The 25,176-nt window shown below is 32.6% G+C and overlaps 5 protein-coding genes and 1 long non-coding RNA gene across 15 annotated transcripts in view; 4 read left to right on the top strand and 2 right to left on the bottom strand.

Annotated features, from left to right (window-relative positions):
• The window catches only part of LOC111311512 (insulin-degrading enzyme-like 1, peroxisomal), a 28,133-nt gene extending 25,328 nt beyond the window's left edge, over positions 1-2,805 (top strand). For 4 of the 6 annotated variants that reach the window (XM_022910944.2, XM_022910943.2, XM_089755272.1 and 1 more), the window contains exons 22-26: positions 120-244; positions 1,140-1,191; positions 1,397-1,483; positions 2,138-2,260; positions 2,372-2,805. In XM_022910944.2, the coding sequence (XP_022766679.2) occupies positions 120-244; positions 1,140-1,191; positions 1,397-1,483; positions 2,138-2,260; positions 2,372-2,632 (648 nt within the window). In that variant the 3' untranslated portion in view covers positions 2,633-2,805. The remainder of the gene's footprint in view (positions 1-119; positions 245-1,139; positions 1,192-1,396; positions 1,484-2,137; positions 2,261-2,371) is intronic. The other 2 variants (XM_089755372.1, XM_089755350.1) reach the window with 1 other exon arrangement.
• A 713-nt stretch (positions 2,806-3,518) lies between these two features.
• LOC149520240 (uncharacterized) lies at positions 3,519-6,454 on the top strand. Its single transcript, XR_016345350.1, has 3 exons — positions 3,519-3,535; positions 4,645-4,783; positions 5,445-6,454. It is a non-coding gene; the product is annotated as an uncharacterized LOC149520240 (long non-coding RNA).
• A 2,070-nt stretch (positions 6,455-8,524) lies between these two features.
• Positions 8,525-24,693, top strand: LOC149520236 (disease resistance protein At4g27190-like). Of its 5 annotated transcripts, XM_089755122.1 has the most exons (9): positions 8,525-8,593; positions 17,766-17,812; positions 18,102-18,198; positions 18,308-20,255; positions 20,427-21,750; positions 21,910-22,683; positions 22,878-23,633; positions 23,761-23,958; positions 24,071-24,693. In XM_089755122.1, the coding sequence occupies exons 4-8, from the start codon at positions 18,325-18,327 to the stop codon at positions 23,920-23,922; spliced, it is 4,947 nt and encodes a 1,648-aa protein (XP_089611248.1). In that variant the 5' UTR covers positions 8,525-8,593; positions 17,766-17,812; positions 18,102-18,198; positions 18,308-18,324; the 3' UTR covers positions 23,923-23,958; positions 24,071-24,693. The 5 variants fall into 5 exon arrangements, with proteins under 5 accessions (XP_089611248.1, XP_089611277.1, XP_089611222.1 ...); XM_089755151.1 differs by lacking the exon at positions 8,525-8,593 and having other exon boundaries at positions 17,652-17,812; positions 18,176-18,198; XM_089755096.1 differs by lacking the exon at positions 8,525-8,593 and having other exon boundaries at positions 17,652-17,812.
• On the top strand, positions 11,516-12,527 carry LOC149520239 (NAC transcription factor 47-like). Its single transcript, XM_089761915.1, has 4 exons — positions 11,516-11,705; positions 11,878-11,935; positions 12,046-12,175; positions 12,321-12,527. Exons 1-4 carry the CDS (start codon positions 11,516-11,518, stop codon positions 12,525-12,527), a joined length of 585 nt encoding a protein of 194 aa, XP_089618041.1.
• LOC149520238 (polyubiquitin 11-like) lies at positions 12,934-13,897 on the bottom strand. Its single transcript, XM_089755021.1, has one exon. The coding sequence runs from the start codon at positions 13,820-13,822 to the stop codon at positions 13,130-13,132; it is 693 nt and encodes a 230-aa protein (XP_089611147.1). The 5' UTR covers positions 13,823-13,897; the 3' UTR covers positions 12,934-13,129.
• LOC149520237 (polyubiquitin 11-like) lies at positions 14,012-14,505 on the bottom strand. The gene has a single exon (XM_089755055.1). The coding sequence runs from the start codon at positions 14,503-14,505 to the stop codon at positions 14,017-14,019; it is 489 nt and encodes a 162-aa protein (XP_089611181.1). The 3' UTR covers positions 14,012-14,016.
• Positions 24,694-25,176: the final 483 nt, after the last annotated feature.

Here is a 25,176-nt window from a genome sequence, read left to right as displayed (position 1 = left end):
TTGTCATGCAACTTTGGGGTGATGCTCTTTTGAAATGCATTTACATCTAAGATAAGGTTAGATTTTTCTATGATTTTTTTTCATGCAATTCTAATGTGAATAATATTTGAATGTTATAGGTTCATCGAGATGATTTTGTGTTGAACGTAAAAATTCTGCTTTTTCAGCATATTGCAAAGGAAGCGGCCTATCATCAGCTTAGATCAGTGGAGCAACTTGGGTACATTAATAACTTCTATTTAAGGTATAAGAAAAAAACTTCTTATTATATACATGAATGTTAGATACTCCCTATTGATTTGATAAATTTTGTTTCACTATATCAAAAGTATATATTTCCTCTATTTAATTTTCTTTGTTCATCTTTCTTTTTAGGATGTCTCTAAAATTTGTTCTATTTTTTTTTTTGAACATCTAAAATTCTTTCTTTCTTATAATTTAAAATTATTTTGTGTGTTTTCTTTTATTTTTTGACATTAAAAATCATAAAATTTTAATTTTATAAAAAAATAAATTTTAATACTAAATACATTAAAGTTAAAATTTTTTTCTTAAACTCTGTGAAAATAAATACATATCAAACATTTTAAGAAGGGAGTATTTTTTTACGTGCTGTTCAATAGTCATTATTATCGAAAAGAAAATGTTAAAAAGATAAAAGGTTAATTTACAATAAAAAGTAATAGAGTTATCTGCACCTAAAGTGAGAAAAAATGTGTATAATTTTATAATATTTAAAAAATATATGAATATAAGTTAAAATATTAAAAAAAATTTTCTTGAATTATTTTACTTTTCTTAAATAAGCAACATATTTTTATTATACTCAAATAAATGAATATTTTTTTAATTATATCCATATAAATCCGTATTTCAAAAGAAATGATTGATTTATATTAAGAGTTTATTTATATATAAATAAAAAATTAATGATTTATTTGAATAGAAATTAAAAGTTAAAGATATATTTTGATGTAAATTAAAGGTCAAAACTTTATTTGATTATAATAAAAATATAAATATTTATATACATAAAATATAAAATTTAGAGTTTTTTTGTTATTTTAGCTATGAGTATACAATTTGAAAAGCAAGGAACTAAATCTTTTGTTTTACTAATTTTCTCCCATTATAATCAGCAATAATTTAGGAATTCTTGGACTGCAATTTCTCATTCAGTCGACAACGAAGGTATGCAATGTGCTTCCTTTTCAATTCTAATTTTTATGCAAATGATTCTGAGTTCACAATGAAAATTGAAAAAATTACCTCATCCACTGTAAATGAAATTTAAAATTATTATAGAATTCAATTTTATTAATTAAATAATATATCAGATGAATTAACTTAATTGCCTAACATATCATCTTCTAAAGGGTTTGAGCATTTTTAACAGAGTCCAAGAGATATTGATTTGAGAGTTGAGGCATTCCTCAAGATGTTTGAGAATAAAATTTATGAAATGTCCAACGATGAATTTAAGGTAAGATGGGTAATTCATTTGCACATTATGATTATTTCTCTTTTTACTAATATTATTAATGTGCTATGTTTTTAGCCAGCATAACAAAGGTCTAAGGTACAATTTAACCCACATCATATAAGTTTAAAGCTAATAATATATCTCTAATCAGAAAAGAAAAGTTTTCATTTTGTTTTCGGATATATTAAAAGTCTTACGTCATGTCAATATCTAGTTAATTTTTTGAAGTAATAACTATGAAAATATCTGAATATAGATGATTAGAAGTATAATTTATGCCAAATTACATATGAATGTGTTCTTATTTTGATTTTGTGATCACCTTTGATCATTTGTTCTTATTATATTTCTTAATGTTTCTCCTCTTAAATTATGGTATATTTATAATTGGGAGATAAACTAAGTTAATATTTAAAAAGTAAAATCAATTCATATAAAATCTTTGCATAACTATGAAGGAAAATCATATTTTTCTTTTGTTTGTTCGTAGAAGTCATACACTGTTATCTGTTCATTAAAGCAAAAAAAAAAAAAAAGAAAAAAAAAAAAGAAAACAAATTGCAAGTAAATGAATCCTTGATTAATGCATCGCAGTTTCTCTAAAAATTTTGATGGTTTTAAATTAATCAATAACTATTGAACTTGTTTGTATAGAATAATGTGAATGCATTGATTGACAAGAATATGGAGAGGCACAAAAACTTACGGGAAGAATCTAATTATTACTGGGGGGAGATCTTCAGCGACATCCTCAGGTTTGATAGGAAAGAAGGAGAGGTAAGTAACTCTTTTTTTTTTAATTTTTTTAATTTCGATATTTAAGATAAGTCACTCTTTTGATAGTTATAGCTTGTGTCTTATTATCTATATTTGTATTTTGAGCTACAGGTTGAAATATTAAGACAGCTTACACAACAAGAATTCATAGATTTTTTCGATGAATATATAAAAGTTGGTTCACCCCAAAAGAAGACGCTAAGTGTGCGAATCTACGGGAAGAAACATCTATCCGAATACAAATCAGAGAAAAGTGAACCACTTCAATTGCAGTCCGTTCGCATCCATGACATCCTGAGTTTTAGAAGATCACAACCTCATTACGGTTCATTTAAAGGAAGCTTTGGCCATATGAAGCTGCAAGTAAATTAAGAAGAAGAGGGGAAGACATGGATTTGGAGCCATCCAACCCTCTTCTCGTCAGTTAGTAACTCATTGAAGAGAAATAATATTGAATCTTTGACAAGCTTTATCTATTTGGAAGATTAATGTTTAAAACGCCACATTAAATAGAGCTTTATCCAGTTTTTGGATGTATTCACTCTTATTTTCTGTGTTGTCCATTTACGTATTTTTTTTCCCCTTTTTTAAAAGATTCTTTTTCAATAATAAAATAGATGTAATTAGGCTTGTAAAAATGATAGTGTACAATTCCATTAAATTTTAATTTCCTTAATTTAATTTTACGTAATGTTCTCTCATCAATGGGCCAAATATATTGGATTCGTCTTCACTCAGTAAATTTACAAAATTAAAGTGTATTTGTTTGGCTTTTAAGACATTGAGTTTGTACAAAACCCAACATATAGATATGTTGAATGATGATTAATTATTAATTTATATAATTCGAGCATTTCATTCTAAAAATTATGTAATAAATTTAAACGAAATCTATTCTTACAAATTCATATTTTCAAATAAAATATTATTATAAGAATTAGTTTTTGAAAGTCACAGGCTCTGGACCGGTAGGTGCTGTTTGTGCAATTTCTCTTTAGCTGTTATTTTCATCAATGTTCTTGTAGCGTATGTGAGTTTGGGTGTTTTCCTGTCATTTGCTCTTCAGGTTTGCACAATTCTTCATCAAACCATTGATGTCATCTGATGCTACCACTAGGGAAATGAAAGCTGTTGACTCTGGTTAGCTCTTTGGTTCTTGGTTTTCTCTAATACAGGGATTTCCTCTCTTTTAAAATATAATTAATCAATACAGCTCTCTCTCTCTCTCTAGAGATACAGAAAAACTTGCTGTCTGATGCTTGGAGAATGAACCAGGTATTGTTTACTTATGGATGAATCGCTTTTCGTCCTACTGAAAGATTGCAAAGTCTCATCTCTGACTAATTTGAATGCCATAAATGTTTTTTTTTCCTTTATTCGTTATTACTTTTTTTGGAAGAAGTGAAACCTGGAATCTGTCCTCCATCCACCAATTGCAACTTCATTGTTTTGTGATTCGACTCTCAGCGATGCTTTTCATGGGTGTTTCATGCTTATCACTTTTGCTTTAGTTATCAAAAGCAAAGCCCAAAACCTTTTGACCGTTCGCAAATCACTGTTGAAAATTCCATTTTCCAACTGTGCTAGTCATGCTTAGATTTCTCATTCAGTACGCTGGCCTCCACAGAGAAACAAGTTTCTAACTTTAATGTGATTGGTTCCTCAAAGTGGTGAATTGATCCTACAACGGCAAGAGTTCTTTCATCCTTTGACATTGATACATGCGGATGATTGAATATACCTGTCATTAAGGATTATTCATCTTCATTGTTTCCTTATGTCCACTTGAGGGGTTAGATAGTATGCATGGAGGTCGTGGTTTCATTGCTAAAGCGTACTTTAGAGATGTTTTCCTTTGTAAGTGAAAGATATATGTGAAATACAGTGAGTCACAGTTCATATTTGAGCAATTGTTTGTCACTCTCAATACATTCTAGTCATTTGAAGTGGTTGATTTATACCATTGCAATTGGTTAAGGATGCTGATGGGGTTGGTTGAGTTGCTAAGTTTTGAATATTTTGCTTGTAAGGCCTAGGTGCCTAGGTTCAAATCCCACTGTTGGACAATCTGTAAATCCAATGCAAGTCCTTTAAGAGGCCTACAGTCTACCCTGGCCTTGGAATGGGGAAGCCTCCCCTCACTCTGATTTTTTTTTTTACCAAAAAATTGGTTAAGAATTGATAATTGTTAGAAAAATAAGCACACTTTTAGAAACTTTCCAATCTTTGTGTTTCTTGAAAATAAATGAAAATTCTTGGTTTTATTGCTTTTAATTAAGTAAGAAATTTTGTTGCTGGATTATGGGCATTGATAATGCTAAAAATAGATTCAAAACTTTTATGTGGTCTTAATTTGCACTTACTACTTTTTTGTTTCATTTCAGGTTGCTTATCATGTAATATCTTTCAACGGTGACGTTTCTAGATGTATTCCGAACTGCTTTTTCATTTGAACTTTTCCTTCTATGCAGCTTCAGAAACATCTAAGCTTGGAAAGTCATCCATTTCATAAATTCAGTGCAGGTTAAAACCTTTTCTTATTTGATCTTCCCTCCCTCCTTCGCCTGCAACCCTTCTTGTCCTCCATCTTCTCTACAGTTGAATTCATTGACTAAGCATGCTATAGGCGATGCATTCTAATTCATAGTCAATTAACCTAGTGACATCGGAGATAAATTATTGAAAAACTGAATGTCTGCAATACAAAAACATATATGAATCTGATGACGAATAATTTAGCACTTCTACAATTTTGAATTTTTCCAAGACCTTTGTCTGAATATCTTTGCTTCTGAGATACTTGTTCTCCTTTTAGTCAAATGCTAAGATTTTCTTACTCTTTTCTGGATTTCTTGGATGGATTTGATTTCAGTGCTTATTTACTAAACTTCGTTTTCAAGTGCCCTCTTGTTTTTGATGTTCCTTCAATATGCAAGGATGGGACACTCGAATAGATGTTAGTTTTGAGATACTGATGATATCTCTGTTTCTCTCTTGGATAATTACTTCGGTGATTTTATCTTTTGTTCTTTTATTTTCTTGGATATGTCAGATTTTTCTTATCTTTACCACAGTTTGCCAGTCATCCTTTTCTTTTGTGTTTTGAAATTTTAAAAAGGAAATGACACTAGTGCCTATCGGTATTCTGAATATCTATAATTGTCAGTAACTCATTCATGTACAGGGAACTGGGATACGTTGGATGTTAGACCAAAAGCGAAAGGATTAGATACAAGGCAAGAACTCCTTAAATTCTATGAAGACAAATATTCAGCCAACCCCGTGTCATGGACTTAAGGAAGAGTCTTAAATTCCACATCAAACATAATAGGAGGGTCATTGGGATATAAAAGGGTTCACACCACCTCTTCCTTGTGAGGCGTCTTTTGTAGGATAAAATCGTGAGGCCAGAGAGACCAGAGCAGACAATATCTCACAAGAGTGTGAACCGTGGCAGAAAGACTGATCTGAGACGTCCGATGAGTGGATGCCTGGGTCTCGGAGCCGCGCGGGTTCGGAGCTTAAGTCTCGACCCGTGACAAATGGTATCAGAGCCAGCCCTAAACCGTTTGATCCACGCCAAGTGCCTCGAGGGAGGTAAGCAGGGTGGCCAACTTCCGTGACGAGGGCGTCACAAGGTTGGATGGGAGAGAATATCACGGACCTAAGGAAGAGTTATGAATCCCATATCGAACATAATAGGAGGGTCACTAGGATATAAAAGGGTTCATACCATCTCTTCCTTATGATGCATCTTTTGTAAGACAAAACCGTGAGGTCAGGAGGGCCAGAGCGGACAATACCTTACAAGGGTGTGAACCGTGACAGGAAGGTTGATCTGAAACGCCGGAAAGGTGAATGTTCGGGTCTCAAAGCCACACGAATTCGGAGCTTAAGTCTCGATTCGTGACACATACATATGGTTGTTTTATTCAAAAGGCTAGTAAAATAAGTTTTCCAGTAACTTAAGGGCTATGGCTTTGGTAAGAAGAAAAGGAGTTGCTACTATGATTCATTTGAATCGTCAGGAATTACAATTTCTTTGTTCCGTAATTTCAGAAAGCCTTGATAAAATTCAAAGTCTGGAGGACAAGTGCCAGGAAATTGGAAACAGTGATAGAAGCTGTTTCCAGTTTCCTGCTCAGCCTTGCACATCAGAAAATCTTCAGGTATACAATGCTGCTATTCTGCTTATTGGAGGATAATACAAAAATTTTTAATAAATAACAATTTGATTACAAAAATTAAGTACAAATGACAAAAAAAAAAGGGATAATTACCTTACATGATAGTAGAGTTTTAAATTTTACAAGTAAGATTTGATAATTATCGTGTATATATTAAAATATATTTAGAAATAATAAATTAATCAATTGTTAAATAAATATATAACAATCAGTTAACTTGTGAAGTTTAGAAATTCTACCATCTACTTATAGAATAATAATTCAAAAAAAAATCTTTAATATAAAGATATCATTTTACAATTATAATATTTTCAAAATCATTGTTTATGTATCAAATGAATTTCTTCATTATATGCAATCAAATTATTCATCAATCTATTTTTTATTAGTTTAAGTAACAAATTTTCTGTATTTTTATTGCTAAAAAAGTTGTTTGTATACTAGCAATGAGACATTGGTTTAGTGACAAAGAGGAAATTTGAAAACCTTAAACTTTCATATTCAAGTCTTATCATATATGGATTTAGTCAAACATTATATTATTGGTTTGTTATTTAGTTGGTTTTCTCTATTTGATGTAATTCATTTATTTATTTTTTTGTAATATTGGAATATGATTATAATTTTTCTTATATTAGTAATTCCATAACAAAAAAATTCATATACTTGCAATGGCAATCGGAAAAATCAAAACTAGTTATAGTATTAAAAAATTCAAGAATAAATAATACTTATATTTTTCTTGTCTTAATTACTCTTTACGTAATTTCTATTTTGCGCTAACTTTATATTATTATACTTTAAATTTTGGAATGATAAAATAATATTCCATATATAGAAAATTTTATTAGAAACTGTTTTATAATTTAAAAAGTAATTTTAAAAATGATGTGGTAGGAAAAAATAATCATAAAATTAAAATATGAAAATTTTATTTTATTTTATTTATTTTTTATAATGACATTTTCTACTAAAAATAATGCTAAATAATTCAATTTTTTTCTTTTATCATGGTATGTTCTACTAAAAATAATACAACATCTGACCCTTTTTTTTTTTTCTTTATCATGTTATTTTCAAGATTCTTTTTGAATTATAAAAAAACAACTCTAACAATCTATTTTACAAAATATTTTTTAATTGTTATATTTTTACCAAATTTACTCTAATTCTTTGTTCTTTCTCAGTACATACAAAAAGTCATTGGATCTGAACTATTCAAAGAAATTAAAGAAAATCTCTGCTCCATTCTGTAAATCTTATATATTCACCCTTATTTTGCTTGGAACCTAAGATCTCGGAATAGAATTCGTCATAATTTTATATTTACGATGTCCCCTTGGAAACCAACTCCCACGATTTGATTAATAAGTAAACAAACAGTGCTATGAAGATTTCTAATCACAAAAATCAAGGCTTAAAACTTAAACGCTATGAAGATTTTCTAATCATAACAATCAAGGCTCAAAACTTGAACCTGTATGACATATGGACACATTTAGCATAAAAATTTCAAACTACCACTTTCGATTAAAACTTCAAAAGCATATTAAAATAATTACATTTTTCCTAAATTTAAAGAAATGACCTGATTAATTCAATTTTATATTTTTTTCAAACCAAAAAAAAAAAAATCATAAATGATTTGAAAAGATCTGAATTTAAAATAATCTAAATCCAAAGCAACCAAACTTAAAATAATAAGATTCCAAAATTAGCCAATTCAACCAAACTTAAAATAATACGATTTCAAAATTAGCCAATTCAAACCTGCCTATTGTCACTTCTACCAGTAATGAGTAAATTAGTAATTAGTTTGCCTCTACACTTGCTTGAATTTTTAGAAATAAATTTTCACTTGAGCGAAAGTCTCCACATCAATTATGGCACCAAATTTTTGCTTTTGTCCACACGTCATCCAATCCAATGATCAATTGCTTACATTTCCACTCTTCTCATTGGAATGTGCATGTAAACTTCCACATCTATTGTTGATTTGTTTCTCAATTCCGAGTATAACCCAAAAGTTCAATACCATTGAGCAGCAAAACGCTCAATCCAATAACACCAGGCAGACAAAAAAAGGTAGAAAGCAGCAGAGCAGTTCTTCCATTGATTTTCTGATGGTGATCTTCTCTTAAATCCAGTGATCATCAGTCGCTTAATCTATAGCTAGCTTAGAAGGCCGCTTGAGGTAAGACCATTTAGAGAAAAGTGCTTCTATTTTTTCTACCTTGTCATGAACTAAAATCTATAACTCTTTCCTTAGCTTTATAAATTTATTAACTTCTTCTCTATTGAAAACTTTTCTCAATCTATATTTTACTAAATTACCTGATCAATAATGTTACTAATAATTCTGTTTTATTTCTTAATATAAAACATTTTGGTTTTTCAAACTAAAACAATTAAAAACATTTCCGTTGATTTGTTCAAACAATTAATAGTTTTGTCAGCTTCATGTTGTCTTAATTTTATGCAGCTGTTTTTGTTACTGTAGCTATTGTGTGGTTTAATCGACTGAATTCTTTTTCGTCGTGCTTCATATTTCGCAAAAGCAATTCCCCCCCCAAAAGTCAGGTACTTGATGTCGAGCTTCTCACATATGCAATATCTCTTCTTCTATTCGTGTCTCTTTCTCTCTCGCACTCTCAATAATTTTACTTAATAGAACTCAGATCATTTTGAAGAATTAATGGCTGCTGAATTTGCTACATCCGTCGATACTGGTGTCGTGGAAAACCTGGTGGAGAGATACGTGGTGAGGCCAGCATTAAGTAATCTTCGTTACGTGTTTTGTTTTCAAAACATTGTGGAAGAATTTAATGAACAGAAACAATTATTGTCATCGGCACAAACTCGGCTGCAAAATGATGTTGAGGAGGCCAGAAGGCAAACTCTAGAAATTGAGCGGGGCGTGAAGAAGTGGCTAGAAGAGGTAGATAAATTTATGGAAGAAGTAGAAAACCTGGAAAATGAAATACAAGAAAAAAAAGCCATGTCTCATTTGGTGTCCAAATTGGAACTGTCGTTACAGGCTTGGTAAGAAAATAGCAAAGACGAAGCTTGGGATTGTTGAACTTGTAAAGAGTTCAAAATTTGAGCCCAATCGCATTGGCCATCGTGCTACTCTGCCCAACTTCCTCCCATCTAAGGATTTCGTGCCTTCAGAATTGTCGACATCTGTTTTGAATCGGATATGGGAGGACCGAAGAATGATTCTGTGAATATGATCGGAGTGCTTGGGATGGGAGGGGTGGGTAAAACCACATTGGTCAAAGAAATCGGAAAGAAAACTGAAGAATTGAAGCTTTTCGATGAAGATGTGATGACTACAGTGTCCCAAAATTCAGTGACCAATTACCAGCTTCCCTGTAGATTAATGCCACATAAGATGATGGACTTGTTGCCAAACCTGCTCAATAAGATCTCAAGTGATAAAGAGATAATCTTTAGATCACACTGCACTATGATCACAAAACCAAAAACACACAATTGGAGTTGACAGATAGACCTTCTCAAGAGTTGGGTCTGTCTGGTAGGAAGCTTGTCAATAACGATCATCCAAGCAATAATGGCATTTCCTGCTCTCTTTTCTCTTGGTTTTCATTAAAGGCAGAAAAAATTTATCAAATGGTTCTTTACACATGAAGATGGCAAAGCCAAAAGGATGATGATTCTAATTTTTACCTTGGCTATATCAGTATCGCAAGTTCGCATGCTTATCAATTTCCTGTTTGATTTTAATTTTGTGATTAGTTGATACATCATCTCTCACTCGAATTTTTAATTAATTATATTCCTCTTTTTTTCATTTAGCAACATGATGACATTTGACACGAATTATTTTGCATGCAAAAGTTAAAATATCTTCCTTCATTTTACATGCATGCAAATTTTGTATAAAGCAGGAGCTTATACCTGTAGTTAATTCTATAATAGTACTAAAGTTATTGTAGACATGACTAGATTAACATTTGCTTTGGGAAATAATATAAGGCCACAAGTGTTTAATTATGTAATCAATGTTTACAACATCTTTATTTTTAAAATGAGAAGTAAATAGAATTAGATATATATGGTTTTTGTGTAACTTTTTATTTTTATTGATGATTTTTTAAATTTAAATTTTAAAATATTCCAAAGTCACCTAATATTCTATCAACGTCATTAAATTCTAATGAAATTTATCATCTCAACATCTATTATGATAAAAAAGATTGACTTGTTTGATTTTTTGAATTGAAATTGACACCATACAAATATTATCTTAGCATATTCTATTAATTTTAACGATGATTAATGAACTAAATAAATTTGAAATATTTTAAAAATATTACAAATCTAAAACTTGAATTTTAAAAATCATGTATAAAAAAAAATATTACACAAAAATTAAGGATAATTGATACATTTTACATTTAAATGGGAGAAATGTAACATTTATAAGATTATTTGAGATATAATTAATATATATATATATATATACATGCTTGTAAAATATTACCATGAGATATTTAGCATGCATCTTGCATAAGTATATAAATAATACTATTGTTCTCGGGTCAAGTACTTGGGTTTGTAGAGAATCTTTTCTTTATAAATTATAAGAAACTAAACATTGTTTTTAAACGGAAATCTTCCCGAATCCTCGCACATTAGTAGCTAATATATATTTCATATAAAAAGTAATTAATCATCTAAATTAATAATGATTATTTTATGTCAATTTAATTTTTTGCATCCAAACATTAAATTCAGTAATTGATGTATGATTTTTAATTTTTAAAAAATATGATTCAAATTTCTCCTTATTTTTCCAAATCAAAAATTTTTTAAAAATTTAATTTCATTTTATATTTTTGAATTAGTAAAGACGTGCTTATATCTTTAATTAATGTTCGCATGTACAACTAATTCAATTGCGTAATCAATAATATTTATTTGTATGCATGCGTGCATGTACTTATGTTTATATATATTAATGGAAACAAAATCCTCTCTCAGTCTTAATTTGAAGAAATGGAGCAAAATGATCAACGTAACAAGCTAACCATAACGCAAACGGATGGCCAAGAAGAAGGTGAAAACAATATTGAAGAATACCTCAAACTCTTTTCCTGTTGGAGTTCGATTCTTTCCCAGCGATGAAGAGTTGATTGAACAATTCTTGAAGAAAAAGGTTATGAATCAACCCATTTTCCCTAATACCATTCAACAAGTTAATATCTACCAACATAATCCTCAACAACTCACTGGTAATTACTAGCACTTTGACTTCATTTAATTTCTTCTTTTTTCCCATTCATGATTTAATTTAAAATTTTTAATTGAGTTTATTTTAATATAAATATATAGCAATGTAATTAAATTTTACATGTGTGAGCTTAAGCCTTAAGGAAAGACTTACTGCTACTATTGTTTTGTTAGGGATGTACAAGCCACTTACAGAAACGGAGTGGTATTTTTTCGCTTGTAGAGATCGAAAGTACCCCAAAGGATATAGGCTGAATCGTGCTACTCCTGAAGGATTTTGGAAGAAGAATTGCAAAAAAAACTATCACTTTAGACTAATGAAAATGACCCTATTGGATACAGGGAGTTCTATGCTTTCTTTGAAAAGGAGAATCAACAAGTAAGAAGTACGGATTGGAGAATGCATGACTATAGTATTCACAACAAGACTTCACCTACAAGCCAGGAAAGTGCTGCTGGGAATGGTTTCCAGGTAGACTACCTTGACCATCTTTCCCTTTATAATTCTTAAAAGATTTCCTTGAGAAAGATTATTGATGAAAATATTGAAGGTTAACTACAGAATTCAGGGATTAATCTGTTGGGTTTTTATTCTAATATAGTTATTTTTGTTGCAGCTTGATGAATGGGTTTTGTGTAGGATATACAAGAAGAAAGATAAGAATATGGAGGAGGAAGAGAATGAAACTTTGAATCCAACAGTGGATCGGGGCCATGATTTGTTTGAGGATTATTTTCAACTCACAGCTAATAACCCTTTTCCTTATCAAAAAACCAATGGTTGCCTTGATGATTTGGAGGAAGTTGATTTATTGTCTATATAGGACTGTTCAGCAAAGAGAAATAAATAATTGATTTATGGTGTATATGTGAAAAAAAAACCTCTTCAAGCCCATTTAAAATGTACATAGATTTATAGAAAATATACATGTCATATTAGTATTTACTTATTCGAATGGAATATTTTTTAATTTCTTTATCATTAGCTAATAGAAATTATATCATCTCTCTTACCATACAACAACCAAAAAAGTTCATATCATCTCTGCAATGTAACATTCACAGTCCTTCTACCATACCTCCCACTCTTGAAACTTACCGCAGTTATTGGCAAACCAGAAGCAGTATAAGATATGAAGGTATCACACACCAGAAGCATATTAAATATGTAATAATGACAAGTACAAAGCAGCTGCAGCAGAGCTCATTGATAAAGATCCATAAACCTACAAACCAAAATATAATAAGACATTTATAACAGGAAATATATTATAGATCTAACATACCCGCAAAAGGTTCAATACCACAACACAGTCATAAACGATAAACCAAATATCTAATCCAAATGAGTTTCTGATGTTATTTAAAGCCAAATGGCCAACAACCAATCACTTTAATTGCTTAACCAGATTCTAAGCTTTAAAACTTAGAAACCACCACGAAGGCGAAGGACAAGATGCAGTGTAGAATCCTTCTGGATGTTATAATCTGCAAGAGTCCTCCCATCCTCAAGCTGCTTTCCAGCAAAAATCAACCTCTGTTGGTCTGGTGGGATCCCTTCCTTGTCCTGAATCTTTGCCTTCACGTTATCAATGGTGTCTGAACTTTCAACGTCCAAAGTAGTGATTGTCTTTCCAGTTAAGGTCTTCACAAAGATCTTCATGCCACCACGCAGTCGCAACACCAAATGAAGAGTTGACTCCTTTTGGATATTATAGTCAGCCAATGTCCTCCCATCTTCAAGCTGCTTGTCAGCAAAGATGAGCCTTTGCTGGTCTGGGGGGATACCCTCCTTGTCTTGGATCTTTGCCTTCACATTGTCGATGGTGTCTGAACTTTCAACCTCCAAAGTTATAGTCTTTCCAGTCAGAGTCTTCACAAAGATCTGCATACCACCACGAAGGCGGAGAACCAAATGGAGAGTTGACTCCTTCTGGATATTATAATCGGCAAGAGTCCTTCCATCTTCAAGCTGTTTTCCTGCAAACATCAATCTCTGCTGGTCTGGTGGGATACCCTCTTTGTCCTGAATTTTGGCTTTCACATTATCAATGGTATCTGAGCTCTCAACCTCCAAGGTAATTGTCTTTCCAATGAGAGTCTTAACAAATATTTGCATGCCACCTCGGAGACGAAGTACCAGGTGGAGGGTGGACTCCTTCTGAATGTTGTAATCAGATAGGGAGTGGCTATTTCAAGCTGCTTTCCAGCAAAAATAAGCATTTGCTGATCTGGTGGAATCCCTTCCTTGTCTTGGATCTTTGCCTTCACATTGTCAATGGTGTCAGAACTCTCAACCTCAAGGGTAATTGTCTAGCCAGTAAGGGTTTTGACAAAGATTTGCATGCCACCTCGAAGACGACGCACGAGGTGGAGGTTAGACTCCTTCTGGATGTTATAGTCTGCCAGCGTACGACCATCTTCAAGCTGCTTTCCAGCAAAGATAAGCCTCTGCTGGTCTGGGGGGATTCCTTCCTTGTCTTGGTTCTTAGCCTTGACATTATCAATGGTATCTGAGCTCTCAACCTCCAAGGTAATTGTCTTTCCAGTGAGAGTCTTGACGAAAATTTGCATGCCACCACGAAGACGAAGAACCAAGTGGAGGGTGGACTCCTTCTGGATGTTGTAGTCAGCTAGCGTGCGACCATCTTCAAGTTGTTTGCCAGTAAAGATAAGCCTTTGCTGATCTGGTGGGATCCCTTCCTTGTCCTGGATCTTAGCCTTCACATTGTCAATGGTGTCAGAACTCTCCACCTCAAGGGTGATGGTCTTGCCAGTGAGGGTTTTCACAAAGATTTGCATCTATTAAATCAAGGGACCAACAACCAAAGGATCAACAACGGATTAGGATCTCAAAAGTTTTAAAAGATTAGCAGAAAAATCAAAGTGGTAACACAAAAATCATTACTCATGGACCAACGATAGATTAGTAGATACATAAAACACAAAAATAAAATCAGCATGACAACCAAAACAAGCCCCTTTCGAAATTAAAAATAAAAAAAAAAAAAGAAAATTCAAAATCATGAAAAAAAACCGAGTGTAGATCAAAAGCCATAGCGACAAATAATATAGCAATTAAAATTAAGAATTTCAAAGAACCCGTAGCGACAAGTAAAAAAAATTACATTTTTACAACTGAATTTCGAAAAACAAAGACGATCTATTGAAAGCTTTCACCAATAATTAAGCTATCCTCCTTCCAGGCAACAGATTCAAGATAATACGATTAACAAACAAGATTCAATTAATTAAAAAATATAAAAGGTAATTCTTAATAAATAAAGACGATCAAAATGTTGATTGCTACGGAAAGATCAATCAAAATTCAAAGTAATTAAAATTAAAAATTGAAATCGAAACAATCATTATTAACTTGAAAGAGAATTTGGAAAAAGCTTGGAAGCGTTGAAATTAAAATTGTTCGCTGGACGAAAGACAAGGAGGCTAGGGTTTGGAGATCTCCGCCTCATTTGTAGATGGAATTTGCCAACTTAATGACGATATTGCCCATAAGATAACCAATGAATTACTGCCACGTAAATTTCAACTCCGTGTGTACCGTTGCGCGTAGTGAGTCTTTTTTTTTTTTTTTGTAAATAAAATAGAGGAAATAAAATGGCAAAAGCTTAAAACTATGCATTCATACGACTAAAATTAGGCAAGTTCTTAAAAAAATTAATCTATTCTTAATCTTCAATTGTTATATATTTTAACACATTACGAGCATAAATTTTGTTGAACTCAGTAATCTTAAAAAATATGACTAACTTACATAACATATGAGCAAATACAATAAATATTATATTTTTATTTTTCAGTAACTTTTAAAATTTTTTATTTACATTTCATTATTAAAAATTTCATTACATATTTTATTAATTTTTTTGAATTTCTTACTCTACCCTTAAGTTTTCAACCTCTATTTACATTATTACAAATTCTATTACATATTTTATTATTTTTTAAAATTCTTAATATACTCTTCTCAACTTATATTTATTTTTCATATAAAGGATGCCTTTGAATGAGGATGTAAAAATGGATTGCATATTTTTTAATTTAAACATTAAATCTATTAATATCATTTTTAAAAACTAATTTTAAGAAATAATTGAATTAAATTTTAAAATTTTTTTATTTAATTGAACTAAGAAAAATATGAAATACTTAACTACTCTTAAAATTACAACCTTTAAGAATATTTTCAAGATGAATTTCACTTGAGTTAATACTCATATAATATTGATTGTGCGAGTCTTGACTGATCAACACCCTGAACTATTAATTAATGATTGAGTCAAAAATTCTCAATATATTTGGTAAACAAATTTACATATACATAAAATTTCAGTTCAAATAAGAGTAAGTATTGATAACTGATAGTATAACATATATGTAAGCATACAAAGTTTCCTTCTATATATTGTTATTTTTTTCTAATTACTTTTTGCTTCAACAAGATGAGCCACATCTTTATAAGCTTTGAGAACTTGTATGAAATTGATTAGCAGATGATTACATCTGTAACATTAACGCTGCAAATGCATGGAAATTACTGTGTATAAAATAAATTTAGTAGGATAAATTCAGTCTCTTTTTTGAAAACATATACATTAATTCAGAGAAAATTATTCATACAGTGTAATTAGTTATAGAGTTTTTAAACTTGACAAGTGAAATTCGATGGTTGACTATTAAGGTTTTTTTTATAAAATTAGTAAATTTTTATAACAAATAAATAAACAAATAATGATATTCATTCTTATAAAGTTTAAATATTACTTTGTTGTACAAAATAATAATCTTAAAATTCATTTCTAAAATTTTTAAGGGTTAAGTATTGATTTAACCCTTATACTATATATTTTATATCAGTTTAATATTTAAAAAAACTTTTAATTAGATATCTAAATTTTTATACTATATATTTTATATCAATTTAATTTTTTTTAAATTTTAATTAAATACTCCAATTTTGATTCTATCATATATTTTAATATTTTAAATTAACATTATTAGTTAAATTACTACGTAATATAAATATTTAATAAAATCATGCAGGCTAACAAAATATTACATCACTATAAATAGAAAAAATTGAAAAACAAAAATTCCAAATACAAAATATGGTTTTATAATTCAAAATTAAAAAAAAAAAAAAGAAAGAAGGAAAAGAATAGAGAAGGGAGATGGACGGAAAGAGGAGAGAGAAGAGAATGAGGTGACAGGGGAGGGGGGGGGGTTAAAGGGATGGGAGGAGGCGTCGCCACATTCGATTGGTCAATTCGGGGTGAAATGGGATTAATCTGCTCCAGACATGTCGAATCAGCACCAATCAGACTTATCAACCACGATATTGGCAATGCTAAAGCCTCCCCCCTTCCCTCTTTCACCGTCTTCCCAATCCCTTTCTTTTTTTTTTTTTTTTTCCTTCAAATTTTAACTTTTTTATTTAACAAAAATATTTATTTTTTTTGAATTTTTCTAAAATTTTTATATTTTTTATTTGTATGTTTTTTAAAAATTTAAAAATAATTTTTTTTTATTTTGACATGATAATAAATGATATGATCTAAATCTGAAAATATCTGAATTTAAAATGATTTAAATCTAAATCATTCGAATTTAAGATAATGTGATTCCAAATTACCTGATTCAAACCCGCCAATTGCCACCTATACCAACAGTAATTAGATTAGTAATTAGTTTGCCACCCCATTCGCTTGAATTTTAGAAGTGAATTTTTCACTAAAGCGACATTCTCCACCTCAATTATGGCACTAACTTTATTATTTTGTCCACACATGTCATCCAATCCATTGATCAATTGCTTACATTTTCCACACTCTCGTCATTGGAGCGTGCACTCAAAATTCCTCCTCTATTGGTGATTTGTTTTCTCAACTCCGACTACAAACCCAACCGTTCGACCGCATTTTGATGGTGTGCTAAATTTCCTCACAGAAAAACACTCGGACTAAAAAAAAAAAAAAGAAGGTAGAAAGCAGCAGAGCAGTTCTTTCTTTGATTTTCTGATGGTGATCTTCTCTTAAATCCAGTGATCATCAGCCGCTTAATCTATAGCTAGCTTGGAAGCCCGCTTGAGGTAAAGCCTATTTAGAGAAAAGTGCTTCTATTTTTTCCACCTTATCATGAACTACAATCTATAACTTCTGTCCTTAGCTTTATATATTTATTAACTTCTTTTCTTTTGAAAACTTTTTTCAATCTATATTCTACTAAATTACCTGATCAACAATGTTAATATTATTTCTGTTTTATTTCTTAATATAAAACACTTTGGTTTTTCAAACTAAAAAAATTAAAAACATTCCGTTTATTTGCTCAAACAATTGATAGTTTTGTCAGCTTAATGTTGTCTTAATTTTATGCAGCTGTTTTAGTTACTGTAGCTATTGTGTGGTTTATTCGACTGAATTCTTTTTCGTCGTGCTTCATATTTCGCAAGGGCAATTCCCCCCCAAAAGTCAGGTACTTGATGTCGAGCTTCTCACATATGCAATATCTCTTCTTCTATTCGTGTCTCTTTCTCTCTCGCACTCTCAATAATTTTACTTAATAGAATTGATCTTCAACTCAGATCATTTTGAAGAATTAATGGCTGCTGAATTTGCTACAACCGTCGCTTCTGGTGTCGTGGAAAACCTGGTGGAGCGATACGTGGTGAGGCCAGCATTAAGTAATCTTCGTTACGTGTTTTGTTTTCAAAACATTGTGGAAGAATTTAATGAACAGAAACAATTATTGTCATCGGCACAAACTCGGCTGCAAAATGATATTGAGGAGGCCAGAAGGCAAACTCTAGAAATTGAGCGGGACGTGAAGAAGTGGCTAGAAGAGGCGGATAAAGTTATAGAAGAAGTAGAAAGCCTGGAAAATGAAATACAAGAAAACAAGCCATGTCTCACTTGGTGTCCAAATTGGAACTGTCGTTACAGGCTTGGTAAGAAAATAGCAAAGAAGACGCCTGGGATTGCTAAACTTGTAGAGAGTTCAAAATTTTATCCCAATCGCATTGGCCATCGTGCTACTCTGCCCAACTTCCTCCCATCTAAGGATTTTGTGCCTTCAGAATCTTCGACATCTGTTTTGAATCAGATCTGGGAGGCGCTGAAGATTGATTCTGTGAATATGATTGGAGTGCTTGGGATGGGAGGGGTGGGTAAAACCACATTGGTCAAAGAAGTCGGAAAGAAAGCTGAAGAATTGAAGCTTTTCGATGAAGTTGTGATGACTACCGTGTCTCAAAATGTAAACATTGACAAAATTCAAGATGAAATAGCAGATCTCTTGAGTTTAGAGTTTGATAAGAAAAGCGAACAAGGAAAAGCACGACAGTTGTGGCTGAGACTGAAAAATGTGGAGAGAATTCTCATAGTTCTTGATGATGTTTGGACTAGCATCAACTTGAATGATATTGGAATTCCCATCGGTGAAGATCACATGGGTTGTAAAATCCTTTTGACAACGCGTCTTCGACAAGTATGCTCTTATATGAGTTGCCATCCGGTGATTGATCTGGAAGTTTTAGGAGAGGATGAAGCATGGGATTTGTTCCAAAAAAATGCAGATCTAAAAAATGATTCTGAAGGTATCCGCTTGCGTGATGTAGCAATGGAAGTTGCCAGGGAATGCAGGGGTTTGCCGCTTGCAATTGTAACCATAGCAAGGGCCCTAAAACATAAAACTCTTGATGCATGGATAGTAGCCCATAAACAGCTAAAAGAAAGCCAACATTCTGATAATAGCTATGAAGCCATCTATGCGCGTCTCAAGATTAGTTATGATTGTTTAACGGGAGAAAAGATCCAAACATGTTTCTTACTGTGTTCGCTTTTTCCCGAAGATTATGATATCAGCATTGAAGATTTGACCAGATTTGGCGTCGGGCAAGGATTGTTCCATGATGCTAGTTCAATTGACGATGCAAGGACGGAGATGCGTGCCAAGCTAGAAGACCTTAAAAACTCAGGTTTGTTGTTGGATAGTCGTAAAGATAAATGTGTGAAAATGCATGACGTGGTTCGTGATTTTGCTCACCGGATAACATCTAGAGGAGACAAAGTATTCATGGTAAATGCAGGCCTTGGATGGAAGGAATGGCCTAGGAGAGAAAGTTTTGAATGTTTCACAGCAATCTCCTTGATGAACAACAAAATAGAGAGGATTCCCGATGGACTGGAATGCCCAAAGCTTGAAACCCTGTTTGTGGGTGGAGATGGTTCAACCAAAGTTTCAGGTGCATTTTTCGAAGGAATGAAAGCCCTCAAAGTCTTAACCCTTGAAAGTGTTCTGTTGTCACTTGAAGGACTTCAAGGCTTGACAAATCTTCGAACTCTGCGCTTGGAAAAGTGCAAACTGGAGAATGTTTCATCATTGGCGAAATTGAAGAAACTTGAGATTCTAGACCTTCGCAGTTCTCATATCTACGAGTTACCAATTGAGCTAAGGGAATTGAGTGGCCTAAGATTGCTGGATCTATCAGCATGCGGAATGCTTCAGAGGATTCCCATCAACTTGCTCCCAAGGTACGTATGTATTGTTCAAATGTTTGTTTTCCATTTCTTCAGAGGAAAAATTTGGTATACCTTTCTGATGAAACCAACATAAGCATTCCTTGATCGTTTCATCCTTTCATTTGTAATTTAATGTAGGTCCTATATTGATCTGATTGCTTTGATATTTTTGTGTTTTTCTAGATTGTTGTCCCTGGAAGAGCTATACATTGATTATCCTAGCTTTGAACAATGGACAACCGATGAAAAAAGTGGAGAGGGAAGCAATGCAAGCCTTTCAGAGCTAAATCTGTTGCCCCATTTAAAGGCACTTACCTTGTGCGTTCGTTCTAAATGCCTTTCAAAATATTTCGTGTTCCCAAACTTGGAGAGGTACGCGATAATGGTAAATAAATGGCAACATGATCACTGTCCCACCTCTAAAACCTTGAAAATAAAGGAATCCCCACTGGACGCATTTAAAAAGTTGCTTCTCAATGTGGAAGATCTTTCCTTGGATAGCATAACAGGTTATAAAAATCTTGTTCCAGACTTGGATCGACGAGGCCTCCAGAAATTGTCTTTTCTTGAACTTCAAGATTGCAAGGATATTGAATGTCTGATCGATACTACTCAGCACCAATCGCCAACCTCTGCATTCTCTAATTTGGAGAAATTGACCATGACTAAAATGGTTTCTTTGAAGCAGTTATGCAATGGTCTGCCTCCGAAAGAGTTCCTGCAAAAATTAAAAGAGTTGACAATAAGAAATTGTATGGACATGATCTCTGCAGATCCAGGGGTACGAAATCTAAGAAAGGTAACAATTAAAGATTGTCGTCAGATGCAAGTAGTATTTGAAATGGGTAAGCTTCTTCATTTCAAGCGAGAACATGATCAGCCACAATTGCTCTCAATGTTAACGTACTTGGAATTAGAGTTCTTACCAGAATTATGGTGCATATGGAAAGGACAGACTCATCATGTAAGTCTCCAAAGTCTAAAGGTTGTAAGAGTACAACATTGTGACAAATTGACATCTTTATTCTCGCCTCCCCTTGCTCAAGGTTTGATTCAGCTTGAAGAACTTGAGATACTCCATTGCCCTGAATTGAAGCGAATCATCGCTGACTACGAAGAAGATGGTGAAGAAATATCACCTAACTCCTTTTTGCGTCCTTTGTGCTTGCCAAATTTGACAACTATTAGGATAATTGATTGTTCTAGATTGGAACATGTCTTCCCGATGTCAATGGCTGAAGGTCTTCCACAGTTGAAAAGCCTTTGCATAATTGATTCCTCTCAATTAGAACAAATTTTCAGCACCGCAAAAGAGAAGGATGAAAAGGATATTTTGCTCTTACAGTTGCAATCATTAGTGCTTCAAAATTTAATGAATTTGAAGAGTTTCTGTCCGGAAAATTGTTTTGTCAAATTGCCATCTTTGGTAGAGTTGAAAATGTACAGATGTCCCCAACTGACTCATTTTACTGCTCAACTGCCAGCTAGGACTTTGGCTCAAATAAAGGTACTTCCCTCTCTCTTCGCCGATGATTTTATGCATCTTAATTATTAGGAAGAGATCTAGAATTCTAGTATAGTACTTTACTCTTAGAAAAAAAAAAGTAGGATTATGTATTTATGTTAAACATTCACAATATAATCAAATAAGAGCATGTTTTGACAGGAGCTACGCCTCTTTAAGGTTGGGAATAATAGCCAATTGTACACCAGAGTAGGACCCCAGTTGAGACAGAGGTCATCATCAGATTCAGAATATTTGACAATTGGGAATTGTCAAGAGATATTTCAGCTTCAAGGTGGTTACCTCCTTCTCAGTCTAGAAACACTACACTTGGAGGACTTACCCGAGTTACAGGTTATATGGAAAGGTCCAACTCAAGTAGAAACTCTTCAAAATCTCACACAACTGATGTTGATTGACTGCAAGAGCTTGAGATACGTCTTCCCACCAATGCTTGCCCAACATTTGTCACATTTGAGCTTCCTATGTGTAAAGGGGTGTGAGGCATTAGAGCAGATAATTGATCGGGACCAAAGTTCAACATCCTCATCTGATGCTCAACTTCAACCTACAATAAGCTTCCCTAGTTTAAGAAAAATATGGATCATAGGTTGCAACAAATTGAAATGTCTGTTCCCAATCAGTGTTGCTCATTGTCTTCTTAATCTCGAAGAGTTCAAAGTAGAAGGAGCTTCCAAATTAGAGCAAATATTCGGACATGAAGATGAAACAGACCTCAAAGATGAGAAAGAGTTGGTTCTTCCTCAACTGAAACGATTATTCCTTAAAAGTCTACCTGGCCTCACAAGGTTCATCCCAGAGTATTATCATTTTGTGTTCCCAACATTGGAATATTTGGAAGTAAAAGAATGTTCCAAGACAACTACAAGTTTTCTTGTTCATTCAGATTCAGCATGTTCTATGCATGCCCAAAAGGTATCCAATGAGCGCCCTTTTTTTTGTTTTTCTTTATTGCTGATAATAATATATAGCCAAAGCATAGTCACACACATCAGAAGTTTTATCATTTTTATCATAGATTTAGAATTATCAGACAGGTTTCAAAACAAAATTCTGCAGTATTAGCCCTATTAAAGGTTTATAAGATTGGGTTATTTCTGTGTTCACAGGAGTTTTGCCTCTTTAATGTGAGACATAAGAACCAGCAGCATGACACCATTGTCCATGAATTGAGACAAAAGTCACCAAATTTGGATATTTTGGCTGCTAAATATCATGAGAGGGTATTTCAGACTGAAGGTGGATATAATCTTTCAAGTTTAAGGGTATTGCGATTGGAAACTCTACCTGAATTATGCATTATATGGAAGGATCCTGTCCAAAATGTAACCCTTCAGAATCTTATTACATTGAAAGTGATTCATTGCAAGAGCCTGAGACATGTTTTTTCACCAACGATTGCTGAGAGTTTGTTGCACTTGAAATATCTAAAGATATGGGGATGCGAAGCATTGGAACAAATCGTTGCCGCGGATCAAATTTCATCGTCACAAGTTCATGTCCAAGTATGTTTCCCCAATTTGACCAGGTTGCAAATTGGAAAGTGCAAAAACTTGAAACGCCTATTCCCTGCTAGTTCTGTTGGTTATCTTTCAAAAATCAGATATCTCATAGTTGAAGAGGCCTTGGAATTGGAGCATTTGTTTGAACATGAAGATAGAGCGAGCACCAGAGATGGGAAAAGGGTGTTCATCCCTCAATTAGAAGCTTTATTCCTTGGGAAATTGCCAAGCCTCTTGAGCTGCATCCCCGAGGGTTATCATTTTATATTCCAATCTTTGCGGTCTTTGACGATAGAAGAATGTCCCAAGATAACTACTGCTTTTACAGTTGATTCAAATCTTTTTATTCACGCCGAAACACAGGTATCACTCAACACTATTTCCCCTATGTTCAAAAAAATTAAATTATTTTCACGTCTTTAGGCAATTTTTCATAGAGATTAGTAGCATATCTCATATATTGTGACTTTTTAATTAATTGGTTGGAAAGACATCCCAAGTTGTTGAGAAAGATACGGTCAAAACTGCAACTACAATTCAAGGAATAGAGGATCGAGCAAACAGGTCTACCGGCAAAGACACATATTGGTATCGTTGGTATCTGCCAAACGTGCTACCTCCACACATGGAAGAACCAGGAGAAAATATCTGACAACAAAGTACAAAAATCTTGCCTTCGTATCATAAGGTAGGTCTTATTTATTTCTTCTTTTATTTGTTGATCAGATTTTTGAATTGTTAAGTTGGATTTTTTTGGATAGTTAGGTTGAAGTCCACTACTTCTTTTGGCACTTTTACAGTTGCTAGTGCTTGGGAGGAGATTAGGCACAAACAGTACTCAGTCATTGCTTGGATGGCAATTTTTGGCTGATTAGCTACTCTACCGAGAACTAGCTCCTGGAACAATTCTTCAACCTCTGCTACAAAATTGTTAATTATGTAGTTTTGCTCCAGTATGCAGAGAGATCATAAATGTTCTCCTGTCCTTTTTCTCATAAGGTGAAGTCTTTTATTTTGGGATTGTCTCAGACAAACAGAGCAGTTGGTAACGAAATGCTGAATTTGAATAGGCAACTGCTAATCTCAAGGCGAATTCTATGGCTGCCGTTGTCCTAAAGCTTGCCTGATCAGTTCGTCTCTATAAATAATTTTATATATATGGAAAGAAAGGACTAATGTTCTGCACTTTTCAATTATTTTCTGTTGTTCCGGAACTTTGGTTTCGCTGCTCCTTCGTGGTGGCAAGCATGTTTTGTATCAAGACTCCTGATTTCTTTGGATGAATAACGTTAGATTTTATCCAAAAAAAAGAAAGGTCGAAGACAGCCAGTAATTAGTTTTTATTTTTTTATTTTGCTCACATGGCAGGTTTCCTATATACGGTGTCCTTGACTATTTGAATGAGAAAATTGTGCTTTTTCGATATGGTATTTTTGTTTTACCCCATTTGTCACCGTCTTAAAACAAAAACAAAATTGGTTTTGTATTGATGAGTTTGTTCATCAATGATTTGCGGTGTCAAATATTTTTTCTTGTTTTAATTTGTTATTTATGATTAAATGATTTCTGTTCCACAATTTATAAATAAATTTCATTATTACTCCTTATCTTTGCTTTTTCAGCTACGAAAAATTGGCACTAAACTAATCATAAGTCAATATATCATTAGTTTGAAAGAAATTTATCGTATGTGATGCTTTGACGAACATACACATACACACTTAATATATTTTATTTAAATTCTAATGTTATGTTAATAACTAATAAATTTTATTTAAATTCTAATGTTATGTTAATAACTAATAAATTTTATTTAAATTCTAATGTTATATTAATAGATTGATGGATTTGAAATAAATTTAAAGATAAAATTTACAATTTATTTTTTAAGCCATAAATAAAAATA

The sequence above is a fragment of the Durio zibethinus genome, chromosome 1, assembly GCF_047325235.1.
Source record: "Durio zibethinus cultivar Kanyao isolate XHJ-2024 chromosome 1, ASM4732523v1, whole genome shotgun sequence".
Lineage (NCBI taxonomy): Eukaryota > Viridiplantae > Streptophyta > Magnoliopsida > Malvales > Malvaceae > Durio > Durio zibethinus.
The sequence above is the reverse complement of the archived record's forward strand: the minus strand, read 5'-3'. Positions and strand labels throughout refer to the sequence as shown.